General features: G+C 43.0%; 1 protein-coding gene across 1 annotated transcript; it reads left to right on the top strand.

Annotated features, from left to right (window-relative positions):
- The first annotated feature begins 881 nt into the window (after nucleotides 1–881).
- YWHAB (tyrosine 3-monooxygenase/tryptophan 5-monooxygenase activation protein beta) lies at nucleotides 882–26870 on the top strand. Its single transcript, XM_058176359.1, has 6 exons — nucleotides 882–1040; nucleotides 6318–6619; nucleotides 18549–18672; nucleotides 22296–22459; nucleotides 24028–24123; nucleotides 24719–26870. The coding sequence occupies exons 2-6, from the start codon at nucleotides 6326–6328 to the stop codon at nucleotides 24773–24775; spliced, it is 735 nt and encodes a 244-aa protein (XP_058032342.1). The 5' UTR covers nucleotides 882–1040; nucleotides 6318–6325; the 3' UTR covers nucleotides 24776–26870.
- The last annotated feature ends 559 nt before the right edge of the window (nucleotides 26871–27429 follow it).

The following is a 27429-nucleotide window of genomic DNA, read 5'->3' as shown; positions in this document are numbered from 1 at the left end:
CTTCTTGTGCCCCAGAAAGTTCAAAGCTCAGAAAAAGCATAAAGCCAGGGAGCACACAGGATCTCAGCCCTTTTCTGTTCAGGAACTCAAGCCATGGGATCCTGACCACCATTAAACCATCTTTCCAAGCAGCCTCCATGTTTCCAGTGTCTTTTTCCCCACTTGGAACTGAACCCAGATGGACATTTCTTCCAACACTGCTTTGGAGGTTTACAGATCCAAGCAGCCGCGGGGAAGAATGGAAGCGGGAAAGAATAAGTGGCATCAATACTAGAGCCACAAAATTCTAGGTCGCAAAAATCCAGACGAACGCCAAGAGGTTGGCATTTTTCTGGCTCCCTTTGCTGCCCTCTAGTGGCCGCTCTGGCGGTCTTCCATTCTCGCCCCCGGATCTCCGCAGGCCCCACCTTTCAGTTCCGTTTGGAATCGACGGCGAGGTGCAGCTGCAAACCCAGCCAGGAAGAAGCAGCTACCATCGGGAAAGGAGAAGAGGGGAGCGCACATCTTCCCCCCCCGCCTTCCTCCCCTTTGGTTCTCCTTTAGTATCCTATACCTGGTCGGCAAGGAGGAGGCTGGGCCGAACCAAAGTAAGGGCGGTGCCAAAGGAATGAGAGTCCTGCGGCGGGCGGGGTCCTGGCTGTCCAGCGGGAGGAAGCCTTTCGTTGGAAAAGCCCATCTCCTCTGCTTCCCCCCCCCTCCCCGAACTACACCCCCCGCCTCCCACAGCGCAGACCTGCACGTGCACATGCCCGTTGCCCTAACTACGGAGCCACTTCGCTTCTCCTGCCGCCGGCCCACTCCTTTCCGCGGTCCGGTTCGCCCAATGAGCTTAGCGGACAAGGGAAAGGGGCGGGGAGGAAGGAGAGGAGTGTCCGCGCCGGAAAAGGCGTGACCCCCGCGGCGGAAGTAACCGCAGGAGCCGCAGGGTGTGTTAAGTGTGGTAAGAGGGAAGCGGGTGGCTCGCGCGCCGACACGCTCGCTTCGCCCGCTATCCGAGGCCCGAACGCCCCTCTCGTTTTGACGCGGTCGCACTCCGTCAGGTGAGCGCTGTCCCGCCAAAAGTCTTCCCCTCCCGCCCCCCACCCCGCCTCTCACCGCTGAGCGACGGCGGCGCTGAATTCTCTGCCCTCCCCCCCCCCCATGTAGCCGAAGGGAGGGAGGGAGGTGAGCGGAGCCGAGGCCTGCTCGGTTCCGACTCCGCCGGGGTTGTGGGGGGGCTCTGGGATGCGCTCTTCCCGAGACGCTGAAGCGAGGTCGGTCTGCTCCCCCCCCGCCCTTCCGAGACTGCCAGGCTAGCGCCTTATGAAGCGGAGGGGAGGGAGGGAATCGCCTCCTCTTCGCGCGCTGCTTTTGCTCCTGTTCCGCTGCTGGAGCGAGGCTTCTCGGGGAGGGGTCACCTAGCTAGCTTGGGAGCGCCACGCCCTGGCTGAGTCACCTTCTGCTGCCGCTGCTACCCGGGCATGGGCGTGCTCACCTGTGCGTAACGAACCGGAGACGGGGCTCTTCGTTCTTGGCGGAGCTTCTGGGAGAGGCCATGCTGCGGTGGCAGGAGAAAGTGGAGGGCGGGCCTCTCCTTTCAACGCAGCCTTTCTCTCTGCCCTATTCGCTTTGTGTGTCCTCGTCCCCTCCACCCGAGCAATAGGATCCCGGTTCCTTAAACCGCGCCCGCCCCCCGGTGCCTTAAATGGCACAATTAGGCTGCGAGGTAGACCCGGAGCCAGAATTATTCGTATCGCCCGTGTATTCTTGAGTTGCTGTATATTTCAAATTCGGTGTTCTGAAGAAATTTGAGTTTGCATCTTGCGTGGATGGCATCCCCAGGAGAGGTTATTGGTTGCGCACCTTATTAACGTTTGGGAATTCTGAGAGCTTGGGTTATCGATCCAGGATTTCCATTAGGAAAAACGGAATGGGGAACCTGGAAAAGTGGTTTGGAACCAAGGGGGAGGCCTTTTCCCAGCTGGGTTGGAATGATAAAAGCAATTAGATCTGTGGGGATGAGAGATCCTAGTGAGATCTGGGGAGAAGCCATTATTTTAAAGGTTGCACTTGCTCCAGAATTTTGTTGTTCTTTGGAAATCATCACAATTGATGATTTTACTTTACTTTGTGTAATCTGAAATGAAAGCTCAAATCATCTAGAGCAGGGATCGCCAACCTTTCGGACCTCAGGGACCATTAAATTCATAATTTTAAATCCTGCGGACCAGTAATATGAATTTTTTTAAAAGATAAATAGTATTTAGTGCAATGTAAAAATGCAAATACTTTTTCTGCGGACCACCAAAATTTTCTTACAGACCACCAGTGGTCCATGGACCACCAGTTGGTGACCGCTGATCTACAGGGTCTTGGGAGATGCTAGCACTTAGCTGATCTTTTCTATGTTCAGAAACCAAGCAGGGTTGGCCCTGGTTAGTACTGGATGGAAGATTACCAAAGAATCTTAGAGCTGTAGGTTAGACTTAAAGATCAGAAAGCATCCTGGAAGAAGACATTGTCAAACTGCTACCATATGGTTGCCAAGAGAAATTAATAACTTGTTCATGCAGTTATCAATTAGCATAATATACTATATATAGAAAGACATGTTTGTTTTGATGCTGATGTTGGCATTGTAAGCTAACAAAATATTGTGGACTACTATCCATTTTGTAAGATGAGTTATTACTATAGCTAATTATTCACTTGCTTATGGTCATTAAAAGGCACACAACATGTGTGAAAACTTGCTCTTCCATAAAGAGCAAAGTGGCGTATTGCCACACTGTTGGAATACATAGGCCCCAAGGATATACTACTGTTGCATTCCCTGAAAAGTCCCCACCAGCTGATACAGTCTTTTGGGAGAGCATCACATAATCTGCAGTATCTGTCAATGCTGCTGCTGGTCTTGCATCACCATGTTTGTGTGCCTGAATTATAAAGGGAATTAAATTTGTCATTTGTTTTTAAAGCTTTCCTTTCTCTTCCCCCTTTTCGCTTTTTCTTGTTTGTTGCAAACGAATTTCCTAAAATTCATAACTGATTTCTAGCACCTGTGATCTAATGGTAATATCTGACTGTTGGAGAGATATTCGTCTTGCTAGTTAATTTGGGATGAATTTGGTTCTTAAGAAAATTAGGCTCTGTTTCTTCAATATCTAAAAATAAACAATGATCTAATTACCCATAATTAAAACAACTTAAAATTTATAAACTCCGCCCCCCCCCATTTTACTATATTGTATTTCTATGCAATTGTAATCTGACATAAATCTAAAAGGTTTGGCAGCATAACATTTTAAAAGAATTGTGGAACCATTTAGGCAGATAGGTAATGGGATCCATTGAACGTCTGGTATGTTTAATTTGGATTTTCGTATTGATCTGGTTGTTGGATATAAGGACCTTAATGCCTGTTCCAATTTAGTTTCTAACATAATTTTTTAAATATATAATGCAGTAGTATGATAATTCAAAATCAAGCAGATTGTATAATGGCTTAATTGTGTGAACCCAGCCAATAAAATACCACAAATGATATTTTTACAGTTGAAACACTAACTTTTCTTTAAAAGCTCCTATAATCAGTTGCAATACCAAAGTTTTGAGTCATTGTTCAGAGTTCTTTCCAAACATTTTCCCATTTTTCAGACTGTTCCTTTACTTATTTAGCCCCATCTAGCTTCTTAATGAAAAAACCCACATCGAAGGAATGTATTGTTTCCAGACTCTTACAACGAATTTATAACAAATTCTGTTATAAATATATTGGTTATAGATCTGTTATCACAGTAAAATATAAAGTTTAGTAAGTCCAGAAGCCCTGTAAAACATGAAATTAAGCATTTTTTCAAAATCTCAACTAAGTTCATTCCTTTTGATCAAACAACACTGTACCAGGTCATTCATATCCTTTTGCCAGGGACTGTCGGTGTCACCTAATCATACTTTTTGCCTGAGGAAGAGTGGCACAAATTTAATCATTAAGCAACCAATAAAAATTAAAAAATTAAGTAATATGTCACAAATGCCATTTTGAAAATATGCAATTGTCCTTTGATAATAGAATGGTTTATTTTTTGCTTCTGTAGTTGACTTCATGCATTATATAAATCAGAAGCAAAGTAATCCTGGAATAAGATATAAAGAGCCATGTCCCAAAGGTGCTTTTTCAAAAGGCAACTGGACTTGTGTTTCCTTGTAGATGTTTCGCTTCTCATCCAAGAAGCTTATTCAGTTTCTTGGATGAGAAGCGAAACATCTTCAAGGAAAAACAAAGTCCAGTTACCTTTGGAAAAATCATGACCTGGATGACTGAGAATGTTCCGAGACATAAAGAGCCATGTTTGTGAACAATCAATTCATCTTTGTTTTCTTTAATGTAAGGGAAATGCTAAGCCTTAATTTCCTGAATCTGGAAATTCCTATTTTCAGAAACATAGTATTTTGGTTTTGTACTCCCAATTGAGCAGAAAGGACAGTTGGGATATCTATTAGCTGCCATTTTTTCTCTAAAATTGGTAGCAAATACATTGCATTCTGTTATGAGATATCCCTAAATTTTGATGATCTGTTATATCTGTGACTGACTCTTACAGCATTTACTGTTTGGCTTCCCTAATTAAATTTCTGAGTGCCACTCTATTCATCGGCTGCATATATAGATGCAGGTAAAGTTGATGTTAAGATGTTCTTTTAATTGGCCTAGTTTCTGAGGAGTAGTTTCTTCCATTCATTCTTTGATATTCAAGTTATATGACAAATTGAGGAACAAAAAGTTGGATTAGAGGTTATATGTATTTATAGATAATTTCAGAGCAGGTTTGTTCAAGTGAGCAATATTTAATCATAAAAGGCTACATGCATTATTTAGCTGAGTACATTTGCTATATGTAGTCTAAGTCTGCTCTGGAGAATACTCTTAACTGCAGAGTGACTTCAGGAAGTTGAGCAGGGACAATGAATTATTTTTCAGGTACAATTTGACTAACAGAATGAGACAATTCAATATCTGGGGTTAATAGAGTTTAAATGTTGTGATTGATTTGAAGCTACAGTAATATTGTCCATGATTCAGATTGAGCTCTGTGTCAAAGATTGCTGAGCTCCCACTACTTGTCAAAACAAAATTTTGAAAGTTATCTTCCTGCTGCTAAAAAGTATTATATTAAGAACAATATCCATCTCTGTGTCCCTTTTATTTGTGGTTATAAGAGATTCATAGAAATGGTTTTAAGTATTTGCAGAGATTTAGGAAATGCTTAAGAATAGACAGTTACAAGTTGGAAGTTTGTTTATTCTTTTATTCATCTTATTTATATAGCAAAGTGACTCCTATAGTGTTGCATTAATTGTAGAACAGAAAAACAGAACCTTTAATACCATTTTCAAACTTAGAATGCAATGCTTTGATAGTTTGTGCATATACCTTTTAATAAGACATTCTACTTCCTGTTCCTATAGCATCTAATATGAAATTGGAACAAAGAAGAATAGGTCACAGTGGATATGAATAATATAAGGATTTCACATTTCATTCTGATTCTGATTTTCTTTTAATACTGTGGTCACAAATCCAGGCAGCTTTTCTGCCTTTTCTATATTTCCATCACTTGCATATAAAGTTGAGTCCATAAGGTTACTCCATTACAGAAAGAAGGCATGTCACTCTGTCATTGTAGAGTATCTGCTATTAATTAGGTTTGTTTTTCAGCTATCTTGTGCTCTGTTTTTTTAAAACCTAGGCAGATTCTAATTCACAGCAAGCTGGCACTAATCTCTTCTTTTAACCATAGTGCTGGATCTGATTATCCTAGCAAATAATTGGAAGTTAAATAAAATTCTTGGAAATACAGTTATGATAAAAACATGTATGGGGTGTAAAAGTAATGATTAGAGAAATTGATGGTCTACTACATAATTTTTTTTTAAACAAAATCCTTATTTGTCTGGTTCCTTTTTGTCTATGGATTTTTATTGCACACTAGGATTAAATTATTTTAAGCACTTGACTGTTGTCTGTCAATATGAGACGACAGTTTCAAATCCAGTCCTTTTTTATCCTTTTCCCTTTTTCATTTCCCATGATTTAATGGACACTTTTATTCTCATTTTTCAGGCTTGGTGGTAGGTGTCTGTTGTAATTTTATTTCTTGTCTGGGAAACACCCCTCTCAGTGTAATTTCCACAATATTGAAGAACAAACTTCTCATTTTTTGGCTCAGACATAAAAAATATATTGCTTTTACTATTAAAAAAATTTTTCTATAGGTTTGAGGGACGTGAATATGAAATACACATTTTATACTACTTAGATTTTTCCTACTCTTTAGGAATAGCGATGGATAAAAGTGAGCTTGTACAGAAGGCTAAGTTGGCTGAGCAGGCAGAACGCTATGATGACATGGCTGCTGCCATGAAGGCTGTCACTGAGCAGGGTCATGAGCTATCCAACGAAGAAAGGAACCTACTATCTGTTGCCTACAAAAATGTGGTTGGTGCTCGTCGTTCTTCTTGGCGTGTCATTTCCAGCATTGAACAGAAGACAGAACGGAATGAGAAAAAACAGCAGATGGGAAGAGAATATCGTGAGAAGATTGAGGCTGAGTTGCAGGACATATGCAATGATGTTCTGGTAAGAGTCTAGTAGTAATCTGTATTCCAGCACTTCTTAAAGTATATTATTTAAAAAAAAATAGTGCTGATCAGCAGTATAAGGTTTATTCCTTGTTCCAACATATAAAGAAAAGTTTGTAATCAGTTTACTGGAAGAAATCTTTTAAGGCTTACTGTAATGTGTAACTTATGTACGCGTATAAATTAAAAACACATAGTTATATACAGTTAATAAAATCTTTGGAGATTTCCACTTGATATTTGGCAGATAACTATTCAGATTGGCTTTAAATGACCCATTTTTCCCTCGGGTAATTTTGTTTGCTTCATCCACTTAACGCCCTCATCATGGTCAGTTATCCACTCATAACTTCTTGCTAGTGGAGAAAAAACAAATTGCTGGAGAAAACTCTGGTACTATGTTATTACTTTCTGTCCCTGTATGAGGATTTTTGTGGGCTCTATCCTCTCTTTCATCAGTTAATAGGAAAGACAATATGGCAACTAAAAAAGAGCTTCCTATTTTAGATAGAACTAGAAAATTGACTTTACCCAATTAAGAAATTTCACAAGAACCTAGGGATCAAGGGAATAGAGTTGAGGCTTTGTTCAGCCTATGAAGTTTTTCTGATGCTTCCATCCTATTAGAAGTCTCCCTTTCCCTGAACTTTTCAGTTGATCGTTTGTCTTCTCTGTGGACAGCCAATCTTTGAATCCCTCAAGTGCCTCTAATTCATGCCATAAAAATACTTTTCATGGAAAAAAACAATGAATAAAAAATGAGTGGTGTATTAATTTTTTTGCAAACATAACAGAATAACAGTTGGAAGGGACCTTCGAGGTCTTCTAATCCAACCCCCTGCTCAAGCAGAAGACTCTATACTATTTCAAATGGTTGTCCAATCTCTTCTTAAACACCTCTGGTGTTGAAGCATTCACAACTTCTGGAGGCAAGTGTGTTCCACTGATTAATAGTTCTAACTGTCGGGAAATTTCTCCTTAATTCTAGGTTGCTTCTCTCCTTGATTAGTTTCCATCTGTTGCGGCTTGTCCTGTCTTCAGGTGCTTTGGAGAATAGATTGACCCCCTCTTCTTTGCAGCATCCCCTTAGATATTGGAACACTGCTATCATGTCACTCCTTAGTCGTCCTTTTCATTAAACTAGACATACCTTCACTGTCTGGCAAATTTGAATTTGTGGACCTCTGAGAAGCCCTTGGGATAATCCTGGGGTCCTCAGACCACACTTTAAGAAACTCTGCTCTAGTTCATGCTCTCATATTTAAGTCATATTAGCCAAAAGTGGATATTAGCTAAGATATTAATAGTCTAGCCTTGTAAAATTCTGAAAGAGTTATGGCCCCAAAAAGATTCTCTAGTTTAAAAAGCAGGGAATATATATTCCAATTCTAAAGTTTCAGAGCCATCTCTTGTTGAAAAACCTTACCGATAGCCATTACCTTCACATGCTGATTTTCAAAATTCAAGGTCGTGTCCTCAAAAGCGTCCCCCAGCCTTATTGCTGGATTACAGCATAGTGTCAAAGGTTATGTCTTGTTTTCATTGAAATTAGGTCCCATCATTTGCTGTAGATTGAGTCACTGTTAGAAAAAGCATGACCCAAAAAAATGGATGTTCTGTAGCTGTAAAAGGCTACCAGACCAGAACCTTTGAATTCAGACTCATTGACAACCTCTGTATGTCCTTGAAACAAACAGCCGTTGGTTACAGAGTTTCCATGCCATTAAGCCTGCTGTGTTATGCTATTTACCCTATCTATGGAGTTCAGTCATGTTCCAGAGAGCATCGTGTCTAATTCTAGATAAAGTGCTATCAACTTTACTACTTTTAATATTCCTCTAGGAGATACGTGCAAGGTGGCTATGGGGTATTACACACTGTACATTGTTTGTCAAACTATTTTTAAAGTGCCAATACTTAGACTTTATGAAGCTGTTAAAATAATATTGAATATACGTATTTTTATTTTATTGTATATCGTAGGCTTTTATCCTAGATACTTCTTTCTTTATATTGTGATTTTATATTTTTGTGATACATTATTATTTGCTGATTTTTGGTCTCTGCACTGCACACATGTATAGCTCCATGACAGATAATTTGCAACTGCAACTACTAGAAATTAAATATTTATATTTCTTTTGAAGTCTCCTATGGCTAAACAATCCTGCAAAGAATAGTTCCTCCCACTAGCTAGGCCTTGAGATTCTTCTACTAGTTAGGATTGTTTTCATATGCTCTACTGTTGGATTATTCTATTATTGCATCCTTCAGTCTCAAAAGACTATGGTATCGTGCTCTGGAAACAGCATCCAGTGTGGCTAAAAAGGCCAATTCAAGAGTGGCAATCCCTTTCACACTTAAAGCAATCCCTGTTGGATACCTACTTCCATTATAGGTCAATAGAACAATGGATTTGCTGTTAATGTCCTTTTTCTGTAGTAGGAATAGGAGACACTCCTTCCAGATATTTTCCCAAAGGAAATATTACTAATCTGCAGCTTTGCCCTTGTTTATATTTTATTTTCCCTCTAAAGAGTGAACTTTTATGAACCTTAGCTAATGGCTCTGAAAGTGAGTTGGGCTGTTAGCAAAATGAATGGGAAGAGTAATCTGTCATTGTATATATACATGAATGTCATTTTGCTTATATTCCATTTCTGATAAGTCAGTAAAAGCTGCTAGTTGTGCTTGCTATGGTAGGTTATTCTTACTACCATGTTTTCCCGAAAATAAGACCGGATCTTATTTTCTTTTGACACCCCCCTCCCCAAAAGCGGCTAGGGCTTCTTTTTGGGGGTGTCTTAATTTTTTTGAGGTGCAGGATGCTGTGAGTGCAGTCACCTCATGGCTGCTGGACTCCTTAATCACGGCCTATGGATCAGCTGATCCAGCAAGGGCCCGGAGTTTGGTCTCTCTGGGCGCCTGGAGATGTTTCTAGTGCATTCTTGCTAGCCCCAGCCCTTCCCACGATGCCAGGCAACCTTGCAGCCGAGGGGCCCACTCTTCCACAGCTCATCTTGGCTATGGAGTAGGCAGCAAGCACGGTTTGCACTCTGCTAGGCCTGGATCTTAGGTGTTGCTCAGGCTGCTGCTATGCTGAAGCAGAAAGCCGCACGGCCCATCAGAATTGGCTCCTCTACCCTGTTGCTGGGCCTGCTGCACCTGCTGCTGCTGCTCTTGCAGGGGCTCTTTGCCCTTCTGGGCAGCTCCTGCCTGGCGCAAGGCAACTCAGCCCAGATCTACAACCTCTGGAGCACCTCCCCCTGCCACCGGCCTGCCAGGACCCCCTTCGCCAGAGGTTGCACTGCCCTGAGTGAGCTCCATGGCGGCTCTGCAGCAGAACAGAGTGGGGGGGGTATCGCCCCTTCCTCCTTTGCTCTCCAAAACCCCACCTTTTCTTGTACGCTGCTTAGAGAGTCCAAAGCAATGGGTTGTTAACTTCATCTGATTGGCCTGAGACTGAGTTGAATTTGTTTAAACACACCTCCTCTTCCTGTTTAGCTCCAGTTTATTAACTCGGTCGGCCATAGAGAGACTACCTCCTTTAGCTCCATTGCTTTTGACTCTTTTATCAGCTCACAGGAGTTTAAATAAACAAGGAAAAATTCTCAAACCTTTTTAAAAGTGCCCTATTGTATTTTTTTGACTGCTGGGAGTCTGAGCGGCAGGGAAAGAGGCTTGCGCGGAGCCCAGCGCCGCTCAGCTGAGCCGCCCGAACGGCGGTGGCCATTTTTTTCCTCTCCGAGGCACTCAAGCCTTGTAGGATCGTCGGATTGAGGACCGGACATCGCTGGACCTGCCAAACTGTAAGTGGAGGCCAGCGGAGCGCAGGAGAAGCCGTGGTGTCGGCTTCGCGCTTGCAGGGGTAGAGAAAAAGATCCATGGTGTCGGAGGTTAGCTCCCCCTGCCAACGCTGCAGTGATTAGGCGCTTTAGAAGCAGTGGTGGCTGCTTCGCGCCATTTGGGGACACCCGCCCCCATGCTACCCCCCCCCCCCAGCAGCCTTTCAAACGCTTAATTTCCAGCTGTGGTGTCAGCTTGGTGCTAACTAGCCCTTATTGTTTGATCTTATTCCAGGATTCTCAGATCAGGGCCACGTTACTATTTGGGGCATATTTCTGAGGCGTCTGCTAACTACCAGGCCTCATTTCCAAGATGGCGGATCGCAGCAGATCTCCTTCCTGGGCTTCTGCCTCGCCCTCCCAAGGACAGCTTACTAGCGTGGCTCCTCCCCCTCACAAGAGCAGATCCAAATCAAAGGCTTCTTCCACCAAATCCAAGTCTTCTGCTTCTCATCAAACCTCTGCTGCTGCAGAGAGAGATGCCTCAAGAAGACAACGTGCCTTGGACAGGCAATTTGATAAGGCAAAACAAAAATTAGCAGAGGAATGCAGGGAAACTTCTGCCCCTCCAGAGAGTATCAGAGTTTCTTCCTCACCTCCCCAAGCTGAGGATTCTCCTCTGTTAAATCAGCCTGGATGGTCTCCCACTATCCCTAGTGGTTCAAGAGAAAACCAGGAAACAATTTGTACAGTTTTTGGTGATTCTTCCAGAACCATGCCTGAGCCACCACATCAGGCACCATCTGCCACCTTCACTCCCACAGCTGCGGGAGCCTCCCACAGAGAGGACAGTAATCCTGCCATTCCTCAGGATATACGTCAGGATATCATGCAAACCATTTCTCAAGGCATTGATACTGCCTTCACTCAGAGAGGTTTTCCAGCCCCTTCTCCTTCGTGCAGCTCTGACCAAAGATTTCATTCTGAAAGCCACCCATCCAGACAACGCGTGCTGCGCACACGCTCTCCAAACCCTTCACACCATAGTGAGGATTCCTTTTTGGGGGAGGAAGACATAGCAGAGTATAATCTGTCTGAAGACGAGGAGTCTACCCCAGACAAACCTGCTCCCACCGGCCTTTTTCGCCATGAGCTTTTCTACACATTATTGTACAAGGCAAAAATCACGGCCAACATGGGGGTTGCCTTACGCCAATCTGAGGGAGCTTCAGATCCGTCAGACCCCAACAAATTCCTTTTTACTGAACCAGTTTCAGAGCAACGGGTAATTCCATCACCCAAGCTCTTCTTGGACATCATCCAGCGTCAATGGGGTCACCCTGGTGCCATTCCTACTCCTAGTGGCTCAGACAAAAAGATGTACACGACGGATCAAGATCTTGAGGACCTCCTCAAAGTTCCAACTGTAGACACTCCCGTTGCCACTTTGACTTCTTCCTCCAATATTATACCTTCAGATGCAGCAGAAGGTCTCCGAACTGAAGACCGCAGAGCGGAATTTTCCACCCACAAGACTCACCAAGCGGCTGCATGGGCTATCAAATCTGCCACAGCAGCCTCCTTCTTCGCAAGAACTTCTTTGATATGGCTTAGACAAATGCAGGAGAGGATTCCTCAGGATGACTCCAGATTACATCAGGACATAAATAAATTGGTCGCGGCTGCTGAATTCACTGCGGATGCCACCCTTAATTCTGCAAAATTTGCATCCCGAGCCCTTGCCTCCAGGAGGCTGTTATGGCTCAGACAATGGCAAGCCGACATGAAAACCAAATGGCGGTTGGCGGCTGCCCCATTCAAGGGTGGATTTCTCTTTGGCAAAGCCCTGGACCCTATTTTAGTTGAAGGAAAAGATAAACGAAAGATCCTTCCCTACGTTTCTAGACGTTCAGACAAACGTCCTTCTCTTCCTTATCGCAGACAACCTTTTCGTACCCAGGATCCCGCGGTCCAATCCCCGGCTTATCAACGTTCCTTCCAGCCACCTCCTGACAGGTTTCAGGACAGGCAGTCCTTTCGTGACAGGACCAGGCAATCCCAGACCAGACGTCCCTCCCGTGGTCCCGGCTTTCGACCTTATCGCAGGAACAAATGACTATCCCGACCAGGATCCCATCGGCGGTCGTCTTTCCAAGTTCATCCCTACCTGGTCCCACACGACAACCAACGCCTGGGTGCTGTAAACCATCACCCTTGGTCTCTCCCTCGAATTCACTTCAGAACCTCCAAGGAGGTTCATCCAATGCCACATTCCCAAGGAACCTACCAAGGGGGCTCAAATGGAAGCCGAGATTCAACACCTGCTGTCCATCAGGGCCATAGAACCGGTTCCCACGCCTCACCAGGGGACCGGCTTCTATTCAATTCTCTTAGTAGACAAAAAATCAGGAGGCAGCAGAGCCATTCTAGACTTGAAACAACTAAACCTTCACATCAAATATCGCAGATTCAAGATGCACTCCCTCAATTCAATCTTAGGAAGCATCAGAAGAGGGGACTATCTAACATCTATCGACCTCAAGGAGGCCTATCTACATGTACCCATCAGGCCAGCCCACAGACGCTTTCTCAGGTTCAGTTATGCGGGGGCCCACTTTCAATACAGGGCCCTGCCCTTCGGCCTCTCTTCCGCTCCTCGTACTTTCACCAAGATTCTGGATGCTGTGGCGGCCCACCTTCGTACAATTCCAGTAAGAATGCAATGTTACCTGGACGATATATTGATTCTGTCGTCTTCCGCCCAGCAGGTGTTACGGGTAACAATTCAATCCCTACAGGATCACGGCTTCTCGATCAACAGAGAAAAGAGCCATCTAGTACCATCAACCGAAATTGTCCATCTGGGAACAAGAATCAACACCAGATCCTGCCAGGTGTTTCTTTCCCGAGATCATTTTCTCAACATAAGAGACACGACAGAAAAGGTAAAAGCACTCAAGAAGGTTCCACTTTCGCTAATCTCACAGTTACTGGGAAAGATGGTCTCTTGCCTGTTGATCGTGCCTTGGGCACGTCTTCACTCACGATCCCTACAATGGTTACTTCTTCCACACCAGAGGACAGGCAACAGTCACACCGAAATCACGATTCCTCTGCCCCCAAAAGTCAGAAAGTCTCTACAGTGGTGGTTGTCACCAGCCCTGACAAAGGGCTGCTCATTTCAGGAACATCGCCGTTTTGTCCTCACCACGGATGCAAGTCTTTATGGCTGGGGTGCTCACCTACTAGACCAGGTGACTCAGGGTTGTTGGTCACCCAACGACCTCAAGAAAGACATCAACTGGTTGGAAATGAGAGCTGCTCACCTGGCTCTCAAATACTTCCAAGCGCAGCTCTCAAGCCATCATGTACTGTTGCTGACAGACAACACTACCACGAAGGCCCATGTGAACCATCAGGGGGGCACCCGATCCCGCATATTGATGAAAGAGGCTGCAGCCATAGGCCTGTGGGCAGAAAAACATCTTCTCTCACTACAGGTAGCCCACATATCCAGAGTCGCCAACACACAAGCGGATTGGCTGAGCAGGACGACCATCGACCAATCAGAGTGGCAACTACATCCAGATCTGTTTCTCACAATCACGATCAAATTCGGGCAACCCATAGTAGACCTCTTTGCCAGCCCGACCAACAAACAACTTCCAAGGTTCTTCTCCAGGTTCCAAACTCCAGGAGCAGAAGGAACAGATGCCCTACGATGTCAGTGGCTCCGGGGCCTTCTTTATGCCTTTCCCCCGACCCCTCTTCTGCCAAGGGTCATTCGAAAAATCTTGGAACAGAAGGCGGAAGTCCTCCTCATAGCCCCTTACTGGCCTCGACGGAGTTGGTTTGCGGATCTGGTGAGCCTGTCCATCGAGCCACCTTGGCGAATTCCACCAGATCAGATTTCTCTACGCCAAGGAGCCATTCTTCATCCAGAACCTCAATGTTACCAACTAGCCGTCTGGCACTTGACCGGGAGATACTGAGGAAGGAAAGGCACTCCATGGGGCTCATCTCCACCCTTCTGGCTTCTAGACGCCCATCCACAACGCGTATTTACGAGGCCACATGGTCATCCTTCCATCGCTGGTGTCTTAGATATCAAATAGACCCCACTTCTGCCTCTATTCGACAGATCCTGCAATTCCTCCAAGACGGATTGGACAGGGGTTTGGCCACCAACACCATCCGCTGGCAGGTTGCAGCTCTTGCCACTGTCCTATTCTGTGACGGGGTCTCCACACTTTCTCAACACCCCCGTATTCGCCATTTCTTAAGGGGGGCTTACAATCTGCGCCCACCTCCGGTCCACAGATACCCTACCTGGGACCTAACCCTTGTCCTTCAGAGGCTTACGTCTTCCCCTTTCGAACCCTTGAGCTCCTCCAGTCTCAAGCTCTTAACCTTTAAAGTTGCTTTTCTCATAGCCATAACCTCCGCCCGCAGGATCTCCGAGATGGCTGCACTTTCGGTCAGAAAAGACTTATGTATTTTCCACTCTAACAGAGTTATTCTCCGTTTAGACCCTACCTTCCTTCCTAAAATAAACACATGCTTTCATGGGTCTCAGGAAGTCATTTTACCTGATTTTTGTCCTCATTCCAAGCATCCATCAGAGCGTCGATGGCATACGCTGGACGTAAGAAGGGCCTTGCGTATTTACCTCGACAGAACAGCTCCATTTAGGAAAACAGAATCCCTGTTTGTTTCCTTTCAACCAAGGGCTCTGGGCACTAAAGTCTCCCCATCCACCATAGGCAGGTAGATAAAGGCCTGTATTTCCATGGCCTACGACCAGCAGAAACACCATCTTCCAGGCCGCATCATGGCACACTCCACCCACAGCGCGGCCACCACAGCTGCCTGGGCCACTCAAGCATCTATCTTGGACATCTGCAGAGAAGCCACGTGGGCCTCTCCTTCGCCCTTTATTAGAAACTACAAGATGGACCAATTTGCCTCAGCCGAGGCCTCATTCGGATGAAGAGTTCTGCAGCGAGTTCTTCCTGTTGCTGAGTCTTCCCAATCTTCTGTTTCCCGCCCTAGGGATATGTAGCTTGGGTATATCCCATTGCTTTGGACTCTCTAAGCAGCGTACAGGAGAAGGAACATTGGCTTACCTGAAGGTTCCTTCTATGTACGCTGCGTGAGAGTCCAACCCCTCCCTATTTTACTTATTGTTTTTTTCTATATACAGGAATCTGGAGGTTATTGTTCCGTTTTTTTCCGGTTTTCAAATTGAGTTCGTCTTCTCCAATACCGCTTCTTCGTTAATAAACTGGAGCTAAATAGGAAGAGGAGGTGTGTTTAAACAAATTCAACTCAGTCTCAAGCCAATCAGATGAAGTTAACAACCCATTGCTTTGGACTCTCATGCAGCGTACATAGAAGGAACCTACAGGTAAGCCAATGTTCCTTCCCTGGCCCCCAAGCCCTCGGCCTGCACCCCTCGCTGGAACAAGACGCACAACTCAATCTTACCTGTGGAGGCCTCCCAGTGCAATGCTCTGCCGTAGCTTCAGCGCAAACATCCCCCTTGCAGGATTGCAAGACTAGAGGCTTCGAAGCCACGGAGGGAGCAGTTTGGATGTGTGTCTGCAAGGCTCCTCTTTGAAACTCTTGGGGTTTGTATAACTGGGAAAAGAATCCGGAAATTCAGTTTTGGAATAATGTCAAGGTTCCAGAAAAACCTCTTCTGCATAAAAAAAACTCAGAAGCCATTGTTTTCAAGAGTTCTTTACTAGCATGAGGAAACTGGCACACGATGAGTGAAATTCCAAAACTGAATTTCCGGATTCTTTTCCCAGTTATACAAACCCCAAGAGTCCCACCCCCCTGACCCCTTTGATGGTCACATGGTCCCACGTTCTTCCAGTTCATTCGAATATCTTCTTGCCACTCTTCCTGCAGATGTGAACACCATCCGACCTTGACCGCTTGAAGAATGTTACCATACCCCTCAGCCCCCCTTCCTCCCCTCAGGGGAAAAATGTGGCAGCGTCTGGAGCCCTAAAGTCTAATATGGTTTCCAGGCCTGACAGGAGGATTGGCAGGAAAATCCACCCCTCAACCAGAGACCATTTTCTGAAAGAGTTTCCTCACCCTGCACCCCGCTTCTGATCTTTCTCCCTCTCCTGCGTCTCAAGCAAAATTCAAACCGTGATTGGGGGGGGGGATTTTCTGCCAATCCTCCTTTCAAAGGTGCCCAGAGAGACAGAACTCCTGGCCCTCGCTGGATCAGCTGATTCGCGGGCTGCGATTAAAGGACCCAGCAGCCATGAGGTGACCAGGGAAGGGAAGGGCTACCTCCTGTTTTGCTCATGCCCAATCTCTTCACTAGGGCTTATTTTGGGGCTAGGGTGTATATTAGCCCCCCCCCCAATTAGGTTTGGGCTTATAAATATGGCAGCAGATAGGTGAAACTATTTATATAATAATAATAATAATAATAATAATGATAATGATAATGATAATGATAATGATAATGATAATGATAATGATAATGATAATAATATTTTAATTTGTACACCGCCCTTCTCCCGAAGGACTTCCGAAGGACTTATTAAGTTTGGCCCAATATTAAAATACAATCAACCCTATAAAATTAATAAAAATTACAAACCCATAAAATCAGCTAAAAATTTAAAAATTCAAGCCAGTCCAGCAAGACGGAATAAATAAGTCTTAAGTTCGCGGCGAAAGGTCCGAAGGTCAGGTAGTTGTCGAAGTCCAGGGGGAAGTTCGTTCCACAGGGTAGGAGCCCCCACAGAGAAGGCCCTTCCCCTGGGAGCCGCCAGCTGACATTGCTTGGCTGATGGCACCCTAAGGAGTCCCTCTCTGTGAGAACGCACAGGTTGCTGGGAGATAGAAGATGGCAGTAGACGGTCCCGTAAGTATCCTGGTCCTAAGCCATGGAGTGCTTTAAAGGTGGTCACCAATACCTTGAAGCGCACCCGGAAGAACAGGCAGCCAGCGCGGTCTGCGCAGGATGGGTGTTACATGGGAGCTCCAAACCGCTCCCTCTATCACCCGCGCAGCTGCATTCTGACCAACTGGATCCTCCAGGTGCTCTTCAAGGGGAGCCCCATGTAGAGAGCATTGCAGTAGTCCAAGCGAGAGGTAACGAGCATGAGTGACCTTGCATAGGGCATCCCGGTCCAGAAAGGGACGCAACTGGCGAATCAGGCGGACCTGATGAAAAGCTCTCCTGGAGACGGTCGTCAAATGATCTTCGAAAGACAACCGCCCATCCAGGAGAACGCCCAAGTTGCGCACCCTTTCCATCGGGGCCAATGACTCGCCCCCAACAGTCAGCCGCGGCTGCAACTGACTGTACCGGGGTGCCGGCATCCACAGCCACTCCGTCTTGGAGGGATTAAGCTTGAGCCTGTTCATCCCCATCCAGACCCGTACGGCTTCTAGACACCGGGACAGTACTTCAATAGCTTCGTTGGGGTGGCCTGGGGTGGAAAAGTACAGCTGCGTATCATCAGCTTACAGTTGGTACCTCACCCCAAAGCCACTGATGATCTCACCCAGCGGCTTCATATAGATGTTGAACAGGAGAAGCGAGAGAATCGACCCCCGCGGCACCCCACACATGAGGCGCCTCGGGGTCAATCTCTGCCCCCCTGCCAACACCGTCTGCATCCGGTCAGAGAGATAGGAGGAGAACCACCGATAAACGGTGCCTCCCACTCCCAAACTCCCCAGCCGGCGCAGCAGGATACCATGGTCAATGGTATCGAAAGCCGCTGAGGTAGATATGGCTGTCTATTCTCTTATTAACCTTAAATTTGAACCATTAGTCTCAATCTAGTTAAAGTTGCTTTGTTTTTCCTGTTTATTAATTATGCTCACTAATTATTTGCCTTTGTTAGATATGTTTGCTCATTATTTTCTGGAGTAAGAGCTTTTGTATGTCTGTATGTGTCCATTCATTAATAAGGAGGACTTGAGTGTCCATATTTTTATTTAATGAGTGTATTTACTTTGTATAGGTCTAGCTTGTGTTGAGGACATTATTAGTCATCCTTAAACAAAGCACCAGAAAATTATTTGCTAAAATTCATCTCAATAAATTATAATAAATTGAAGAAATAGCATTCTTAATTGTATGGCTAATTTGTTTTTCAGGAACTCTTAGATAAGTACCTTATTGTTAATGCCACACAACCAGAAAGTAAAGTCTTCTATTTGAAAATGAAAGGCGATTACTACAGATACCTTTCAGAGGTGGCATCTGGTGACAACAAGCAAAGTAAGTGATGTATCTTATATGGTAGGATGATGTTCTACAGGAACTATAGATAGCATTTTAAAGGTTTGTTCCAACATTTATAATTACAAATTGACTCAGGATTGTCAAAATATAGGGAAGAAGTGATTTTCATTGCATTTATGTCCTCCAAGCTAACCAGTGCTCCCAGTGAAGGAGAGCTGAGATTTGACTACAAGAGAAAATGTGAATGTTCTACTTTGTTCTACTTCAAATGTTAAAAAATGCGTGGGAAGCAGAAAGCATGAGTCACTTGTTGTTCTTGTACTTCACATCTTAACCCTGTAAAGGCACAGATGTATGGAATGAAATGTGTTTGCTGTATGTATTTATAGAAACCTAATTTTTCATGTACCTTAAAATCTTGGAATGAAGTGGGCTGTGCATATGTTAGTTTAACATGTGGGGATGTTCTTTTCACTAAGTTATTGATATTTTACTGTATACCATATTTTTTGCACTGTAAGACACACTTCCCCCTCCCTCCCAAAAAAGTGGGTGGAAATGTCTGTGCATCTTATAGAGCGAATATTGTGGTGGGGTGGAGAGGGGTTGGTACAGCGGTAGCATTCACCGCCGCCATTCGCCGCCACTGGGGAACACCACTGGAGCCTTCGCTGCTGAGCAGCTGATTTGCAGTTGGATCAGCCTCCCGGAATACCGCTGATCAGCTGTTCTAGGTGGCGGGGATCGTGTTCTCTGGCAGCGGCAGCAGCTCAGCTCAGTTGATTGGTGGTGGGTGCAACGGAGCAGACCCCTGATGAGCCACATGCTGGGGCTGCGATACCATGCTGAAGCTGACCAGGCTGCTGTTCTCTGCAAGGACGCTAGCCAGATGAATACCGGAGGGATGCTGAGAGACAAAGGCAGATTTTTTTTCTTTTCTCCTCTAAAGCTAATGTGCACTTTATGGTCTGGTGCGTCTTACAGTGCGAAAAATATGGTAACCTTTTCAGACTGGGACTGGGTTCCAGTAGTGCTGTTCCAGATATCCAAGCTAAAGATAGACAGAAACTTAGGTTTATTCTCTCCATCTTCCTCCACCCATTTTTTTTATACCTTTGTGAAAGGATCTGTTAGGCCACTATAGGTAGTCCCTGACAGTTCAGCAACTGTCTGAAGTTCTGACATCATCGAATGAATGGTGGGTTATGACTGGTTCTGAGAGCTCCAGCCATCCCAACATCCCCTGCGGTCATGTGATCCCAATCTGGATACTTGACAACCTGTTTGCCTTTACAATCAATTGCCAAGCACCCCACGATCACACAATTTGCAACCTTCCCTGCCATCTTCCCCAAGAAAGTCAAAGGAGAAGCCAGCAGGAAAGATTGCAAGTCACTGGGGTAAGTCTCCCCCACCCATCTACCTTCCCACCAGCTCATCTACACTTGACCCACATGGCACCTTGCTCATCCTCCCTGACCCACACAGTGCCTCTTGCACATCCTTGACCCTTCCCCATATCCCCATTTCCTTGATCCTCCCCCTACCTGGCACCAGCCATCTTACCTCCTTGTGTGCTGGGACTTATGACTTCTTGATGGCTTCCCCATTGACTTTGATTGTGGGAAGACAGCAGGAAATTGCCTTGCCTCACCTAACAACTGAGAGATTCAGTTAATGACAGCACTGGTACTGAAGTGATTTCTGTTGCTAAGCAAAATGAGTCACATTTTATGAATATCACTTAGTGACAGAAATTCTGGTCCCAGTTGCCACTGTAAGTTTAGGACTGCCTGTATAAAAATAGAGTACAAATAGTTTTCAGTCTGTAGATATTTTTCTATTTTCTATTTTCCCATTTTAAAAATCCTTTGCAATTCTGCATGCATAAAATCAAATATAATGTTTAGTTATTCTCATATTGATTCACACTTTTATCTTACTAAGTATTTTTTTAAATAGATTTTAAGCTTCTGATGGCAAAATTGAGAATTTTTAAATTCCCAGATCATATTGTAGAAAGATTAATTTGTTGAGGGAGTATTATTAATTCAGAGTTCAAGTCCTCAGATTTTAAAATTGAGCACACGTTTTAGTCACTTGTCATAAGTTATGCCTTGCTTGCTCTCTCCAAACCAAAATCTTCATTATCTCTTTCTCAGAACATTTAATGCCCATGGAATTTAACAGGTCTCCTAAACTAGTTTCTAATGCTAGAACAAACAATTTTGCTAGAACAAACAATTTTGCCATAAAATAGAAACTGCTGCAAGACTTTATTTGATGAAGGCTACAGCCCTGTGATGTGATTTATAATGTGCTTTTAATGCATTGATACAGACCCCATCTATTTTTAATTCCCTTACCAACTATTTGAAGAATAACAGTTTCTTGAAACTAAGTTCCCCAACCTTTCTGGCTGTGCGGACTAGGGTGGGAGGGGGAAGAGGGGATGGATCCACATGAGCAGAGGGCAAGCGTGCACGCATAGCTCCATTTGTGTGAGCGGCTGACATATCTGCCCACTGGTCGCACAAATGAAGCGCACGTGCTTCCAACCCCCCCACCTATGCAGCCTAGTTCTGAACAGCTCAAAGCTGTGTAGTGAAGTAATCCACAGAATAGGCACAGGCTTCACAGTGTTGCTACTTGTGTCACCAATCATGGTTAAAGCCCTGCAGACAAGTAGCAACACAGCTGCAGCTCTGTGCAGTGAAAGTGCAAGTAGTTCTCGACTTACAATCACAATTGGGACCAGAAATTCCATTGCTAAGTAAGGGATTTGTTAAGTGAGTCATGCCCGATTTCATTTTATTTCATTTTGCCACAATTGTTAAGCAAATCACTGTGGTTGCTAAGCAAATCTAGCTTCCGTCATTGATTTTGCTTTGTTGGAGGCTTTGTCTGGGAAGCTTGCAAATGGTAATCACATCACCCAGGAATGCTGCAACCTTTGTAAATACCTGAATTTGGATTACTTGAATGCAGGGTTGCTGTAACAGCCATATAGGTGCAAAGACCACATATATGGTCACTTTTCCCAGTGCTGTTGTAACTTTGAATGGTTTTTAAACAAATGGCTATACTGGAAATCACCTGTAGTGGTGAAATGAGAAGAAAGGAGCAGAGTACTTATTGTCAGCAGCAACTCAATTCCAGCTGAGACCCAGGGCATGCCTGAAGAGGTGGGGCCAAAAGGTGAGGCTCCAATCCCAAGGAAATCCCTACCATCCTTTTCTGGTGGTGGCCTCTAGGCCTGCAATTTCAGTCTGCCTCCCGGTACCTGTGGAGATTGTAAATGAATGTAGCACTATTGTTGTTTTTAATTTGTAGCCCAATTTTATAAAAAAATCTCAACTTGGCTGTGTATTTTGCATCTGTTAACTGAGCAGGTGACAACATCTGGCTGAACATATTTAAGCTTAGCAGTTAAGCAAGTTGCGCCTGGCTAATACCTGGGTAGGAATCTTAAGTACTCTTTCCCAGGAACATTTATTTTCGGGTGTACTAACAATATAACAAACAAATTTGTTTGCTTTCCTGTACTAAAATAATGGTGAAAGAACATTCAGTTTAATTGCTCAAGTTTTTCATTATTTGTTTCTTACTTGATTGCTCATATGAAGAGGAATTAAAAATATACTTATCTTTCTTCATAGCAACAGTAGGAAATTCTCAACAGGCATATCAAGAAGCGTTTGAAATCAGCAAGAAGGAGATGCAGCCAACACATCCTATTCGGCTTGGTCTGGCACTTAATTTCTCTGTGTTCTACTATGAAATATTAAACTCACCTGAGAAAGCCTGTAGTCTGGCAAAGACAGTAAGGACTTAATTTTATTGAAAACTAGTGAATGGGAAGAATAGGAACTACACATTAAGGGGAAACTAAGTGTAGGTTAAATTAATATTTGAGAATTATTATCCTCTAATGTATTTAATGAAATGTTACTAAGCTAAAATAGCTAGCTGGATACTGGAAATAGTCTCTAGATAACAATAACTTAAAATGTGCATACTTTTAAATTCTATAGCATTCCAATGTTAGTGGGGGGGGGGGGGGAAGCAAGTATGACTTTAATTTAGATCCAGTTACATAATCTACAATTTAGATTTATACCCAACTCAACACTAATTCTAAACATATGGATTGAAAACAGATGCCTCTACTTTTTGTTTTGTTTTTAGCTATTGTAATAGAACAGACGGACTTAACCAAAGCAGGCAGTGCCTGTCAGAAGGGCATGCCCTGACCTATTCCAGAGCCTGGTGGGGAAAGAGTTTTCTGATTGTTTAAACTTACAAGGTTGAGGCTGTCTGAACTGGGAATGGGCAGTTCTATTTCAGAGAGAGAGAGAGAATGTGGGTGCAGCAGAGAAGGTGTGTTTTTTTACATCCCAGGAAGGCACAGTGTGCCTATTGTGTCAGAGCTTATAGAAAGGCCGAAATGAGAAAGAGGTGCTCCCTCTGATAGCCAAGCCCATTTCTACAAAGGGCTTTGTAAGACATATTAAAGTATGTCCATAACAGTTTGCACCACCTTTTCAGTGACTAGCTGAATCTTCCAAGTGTTTTTTTAGTTCCCAAGTAGAATGCATTGAAATTCATTCACAAAGTGACCCATCCATGAATGACTATAAGGGGGAGATTTGATAGGGTACATTTGATATACCAGAGGAATCTGTGAAGGCCTTCCTCACCACAGCTGCCACCCACCTGCTCTTCAAGCAGGAACTGTGAGTCCAGTAGGGGCTTGCAAAACACAAACCGGTTCTGTTGGGGAAATGCTATCCTATTCAGAACAAATAATGCAGAATTCTGGTGCAAGGAAATCATATACCCATAGTCATTCAGCTTGTCCGGGCTGAGTTTAAACCTGTTCCTCTTCATTCATACCCATATAGCCTCCAACTGCTGTGATAAGACCTAGGCAGCATTACTGATAATCCTGGGTCAAACTATACCTGAGCCCATATCAATGGATGACCTTACCCAGCAGTTTCATGTAGATGTTAAACAGGATAGGTAAGAGTGTTCAACTCTGAAGCACCCTGATATCAAGGTCTTTGAGCTGGCTCTCTCCTCACCTGACAGAATTGGCCATAGAGAAAGAAAATTCTAACTTAAGCTGCACCTAACTTTGTGACACCAAAGCAGCATCTTAGGTCCACCATTACCAACCACTCAGTGAGTTCAACAGCTTAAGCAGAGAGGTGGAGCAGAAAAGCCATGGTAGTATCAATAAACCTAGTTGCTCCCCAGAGCCCAATTTCAACCTTGTAAGTAGTATTTCCCATTTAGCTAGCTCTAATTAGACTTTAAAGTGAATTGTGTTTCGTAGTTGGAAATGGTGGAAAAAAACAAGTCAAATAATACTTGAATTTGTTTTAGGCATTTGATGAAGCAATAGCTGAACTGGACACACTGAATGAAGAATCTTACAAAGATAGCACCCTGATTATGCAGCTACTTAGAGATAATCTTACTGTAAGTATCTTTGGAAAAATTGGCTATGCCAGTTAATTTCTATGGAACTTCATATCTTTAACTGTTTCTAAATATGCAGTTAGTTATTATTTATGGATTAATTGGAGTCCTGTGGAAAATATTATATTTGAAAATACTATAAGGCAGCGGTCCCCAACCTTTCTGGCTCCACAGACCAGCGGCAGCTGCAGGGGGGAGAGGTGATGGGTTCATGCATGCCGTTTGTGCAAATGCAGCTTCGCACACTCGCCCACCACTTGTGCGTCCCGGTTCCAATGGGGCCATGGACCATGGGTCAGGGACCCCTACTATAAGAGATAACATAAAGCTTTATACAGCAAGCATGTTTATATTAGAAAAATTAATAAATGCCTTTTCCAATCTGCTCACATGTCTTTGTTTTCTACTGATAGACATTTTATACTCGTTTCTTTAACTGCCTATATTCTCTAGTCTTTAATTCTTTGTTAACTGTTTCTCTTCAGTGCTGTGCTGAAGCCAAGTCAATATAAAATAGACTGCCCAGTATCTACTCCTTAGACCAATGAAATTAACTGCATGTTTTTAACATAAACATCCTTGTATATTTTTGCAGCTATGGACATCAGAAAACCAGGGAGATGAAGGGGAAGCTGGAGAAGGTGAAAACTAAGTCTGTCGTGCTTCACTATGTGTTCAATGTCACTGTATCCTACACATTATATTCCTTTGTGCGGCAAGCAAAAAGAATAGTACATCGACTTCACAACCTCAACGTAGCAAACTGTCTGTGGGGTAAAAAAAAATTGGTTGGTGTTCTGTGTATGTCAAATGGAAATCAGTTGAACAATGGCATTCTGAACCTTTCCTATTATGAACACTTGCAGTTATGATTACCGTGTTTATATTTTTTTAACTGAACACTGTGATTATGGGTTTTGCGATTGCAGTTGACTTTACAAAACTCAGATGATGAAAGAATAGATACAAATCATGTAATTCCTTGGAAGGATAATAATCTGGTATCAAAGTTGCTGACATACAATTCTGCTGTAAAGTTGTATAGAAAATTATAGAGATTATATTATGATACTGCAACATGGAAGGGGAAACAATCTACTGTGTGGTATTCCAGTTCAGAAGCTCACTTCTGTGAATTGAATAGGCATGTTCATTCTGACATGTTTTCTTTTCTTTTGAAATAATGATGCTGGACATACTGCTTTTTAGCCAAATGCTCATGTGATTTTAATTTTTTCTTAAATTTTGTTTAAAGCCAAGGGGAAATGAAAATCTAACTAGAAAATACTTAATGGTGGCAGAAAAATGTGGCCTTGCCTCTGGGTAGATAGTCCACTATTCTTGTCACTGGCAACATCATTTTGGTCAGTAATGTATTATACATTTATCTTGTAGGATTAATGAAATTTGGATTCTACTTTTATGGCTTTATTAGCTGTAGAATAGTTGCATGAAATAATATTTTTTATCAGTTTTAAAAAGTTAAGCATTAATTCCTTCCAGGAAAGAAACCTGTATATCTGAGTTCTTGGTATAAATTGTGTCTCTCCTGATGTAATTTAAATTAGAAACTCAATGCAATTGGGCTTAATTTCTGGTAATGGTAGAAAATAAAATATACTGGAGGGCAGGTCTCACTTAGATACAGATGGCCTATTGCTGCTATAGTTTTTGCCACTCCTGGTTCAAAACAAATATCAGGCTTATATATAACATTTTCCTTAACTTTCTTAGAAATATAGATCATAATGTTGAAGTATATACAAATTTGTCCAGGCAAAGATTGGAATTCAGTAGTAGTTGCACGAATAATGCAGTGAAAGATGAGACTATTTCTCTTATTGGTCTTTTCAATATCGTTTCTCCGCTTGTGACATTCCACTTGGCTTATAGAGTCCATCTGTCTGTTCAACTGTTTGCTGAAAAGAAAGTTCATGCACTGACTTCAAAATTCCCGTCTACTAGCTGAACAAATTGTGCAGTTTTACTTGGCGCTTGATAAATGCAGTAGTGAATGTGGAATCGAGCCTGTCTGTATATCTGGTAGCTCTTTTTGCATTGTTTCTACTGACCAGTATTTTGCCTAAAGTTTGCTTCTGTGATGGTTGTATTAACTAGCACACATGTGGTTGTGAGAATAGTATAGCAAAAAGAAATACCTGGTTATCGATGTACTAGATTTGTGTATGTCTTTCAAACAGTTCTAGTTTCACCCTACACAATCAGGAAAGTGTAAAACGATTTAAAAATAAAAAAAAATATCAATTTGTAGTTTCTCTTTTTTTATGTTATCACAATCACTTGATAAAATTATGGCTACATTCAATATGATGGAATGGTTATGTTATTTTGGGACCCTAACAATACTGATTGTATTAGATTATATGCAATTGATGTAATTAATGTATCGGTGATGTCTATGAACTGATTTTTCTATTGGTCTAAAATGATTTAAACTTATTACTATTTCTTTGTGAGCAAAATATTAAAATTTGGTTTTCTACATGGAATAAAATTGTACTTTATAACATGATAGCATATACTATACTGTCCAATTTTCCTGGAAACATCACCAGTACTTCATAAATGGTATAAAACTAAGGTACATTATAGTTTACATTTTTTTAAAGGAGTTAAAAAGCAAATTGCATCATAACGAGAAAAGTTAATCTTGTAAAACTTTGTTTCAGAACAAATTGCCCTTTGGTATAAATATTGGATCTAATAAAATGGAATATTTACATTGAGTACTTGTTTTAATCTGGACAACTAAAAATATTTCTCGAAACTCTTGCAATAAAGTATCTTAAAGCCAGTCTTCTTGTAGAATATAGGTGGCAACAGCCCGAAGACAATGATTGTTGTATGGCCATCAGGAAAAAAATGTGTATCTGGAGTTACAGCTGTTCTGATAATACCAGACACCAAAGTGGTTACTTTAGTTTCCAGCACAGATTTGTTTCTTACAAATGGGTAACATCTATGAACTGAAACTGACATTCACAAATGGAAGAGGGGGTTATGGTACACTAATGGGGGAGAGGGTCTGAGTAACCCCCATATACTGCAGCAGATGAGAGAATAATTCAATCTATAGGAATTAACTCAATGTTTCTATACACAAACAAGTTCTGTGACACTTTCATTTAGAAATCTATTTCGTACAGATTTCTTTGCATCTGTAGTTTTGCATTTCCTATAAATGCAGAAAGAAACCTTTTGGAATGTTTTTAGATTCTTTTTAACTTCAAAATAGATTGGTCCTCAGATTCTTTCTGAAATGAAATATGAACTCATTTGCTCAAA

This window comes from Ahaetulla prasina, chromosome 3 (assembly GCF_028640845.1).
Source record: "Ahaetulla prasina isolate Xishuangbanna chromosome 3, ASM2864084v1, whole genome shotgun sequence".
Lineage (NCBI taxonomy): Eukaryota > Metazoa > Chordata > Lepidosauria > Squamata > Colubridae > Ahaetulla > Ahaetulla prasina.
Note: the sequence above shows the minus strand (reverse complement) of the source record. Positions and strands in the feature narration are given on the sequence as shown.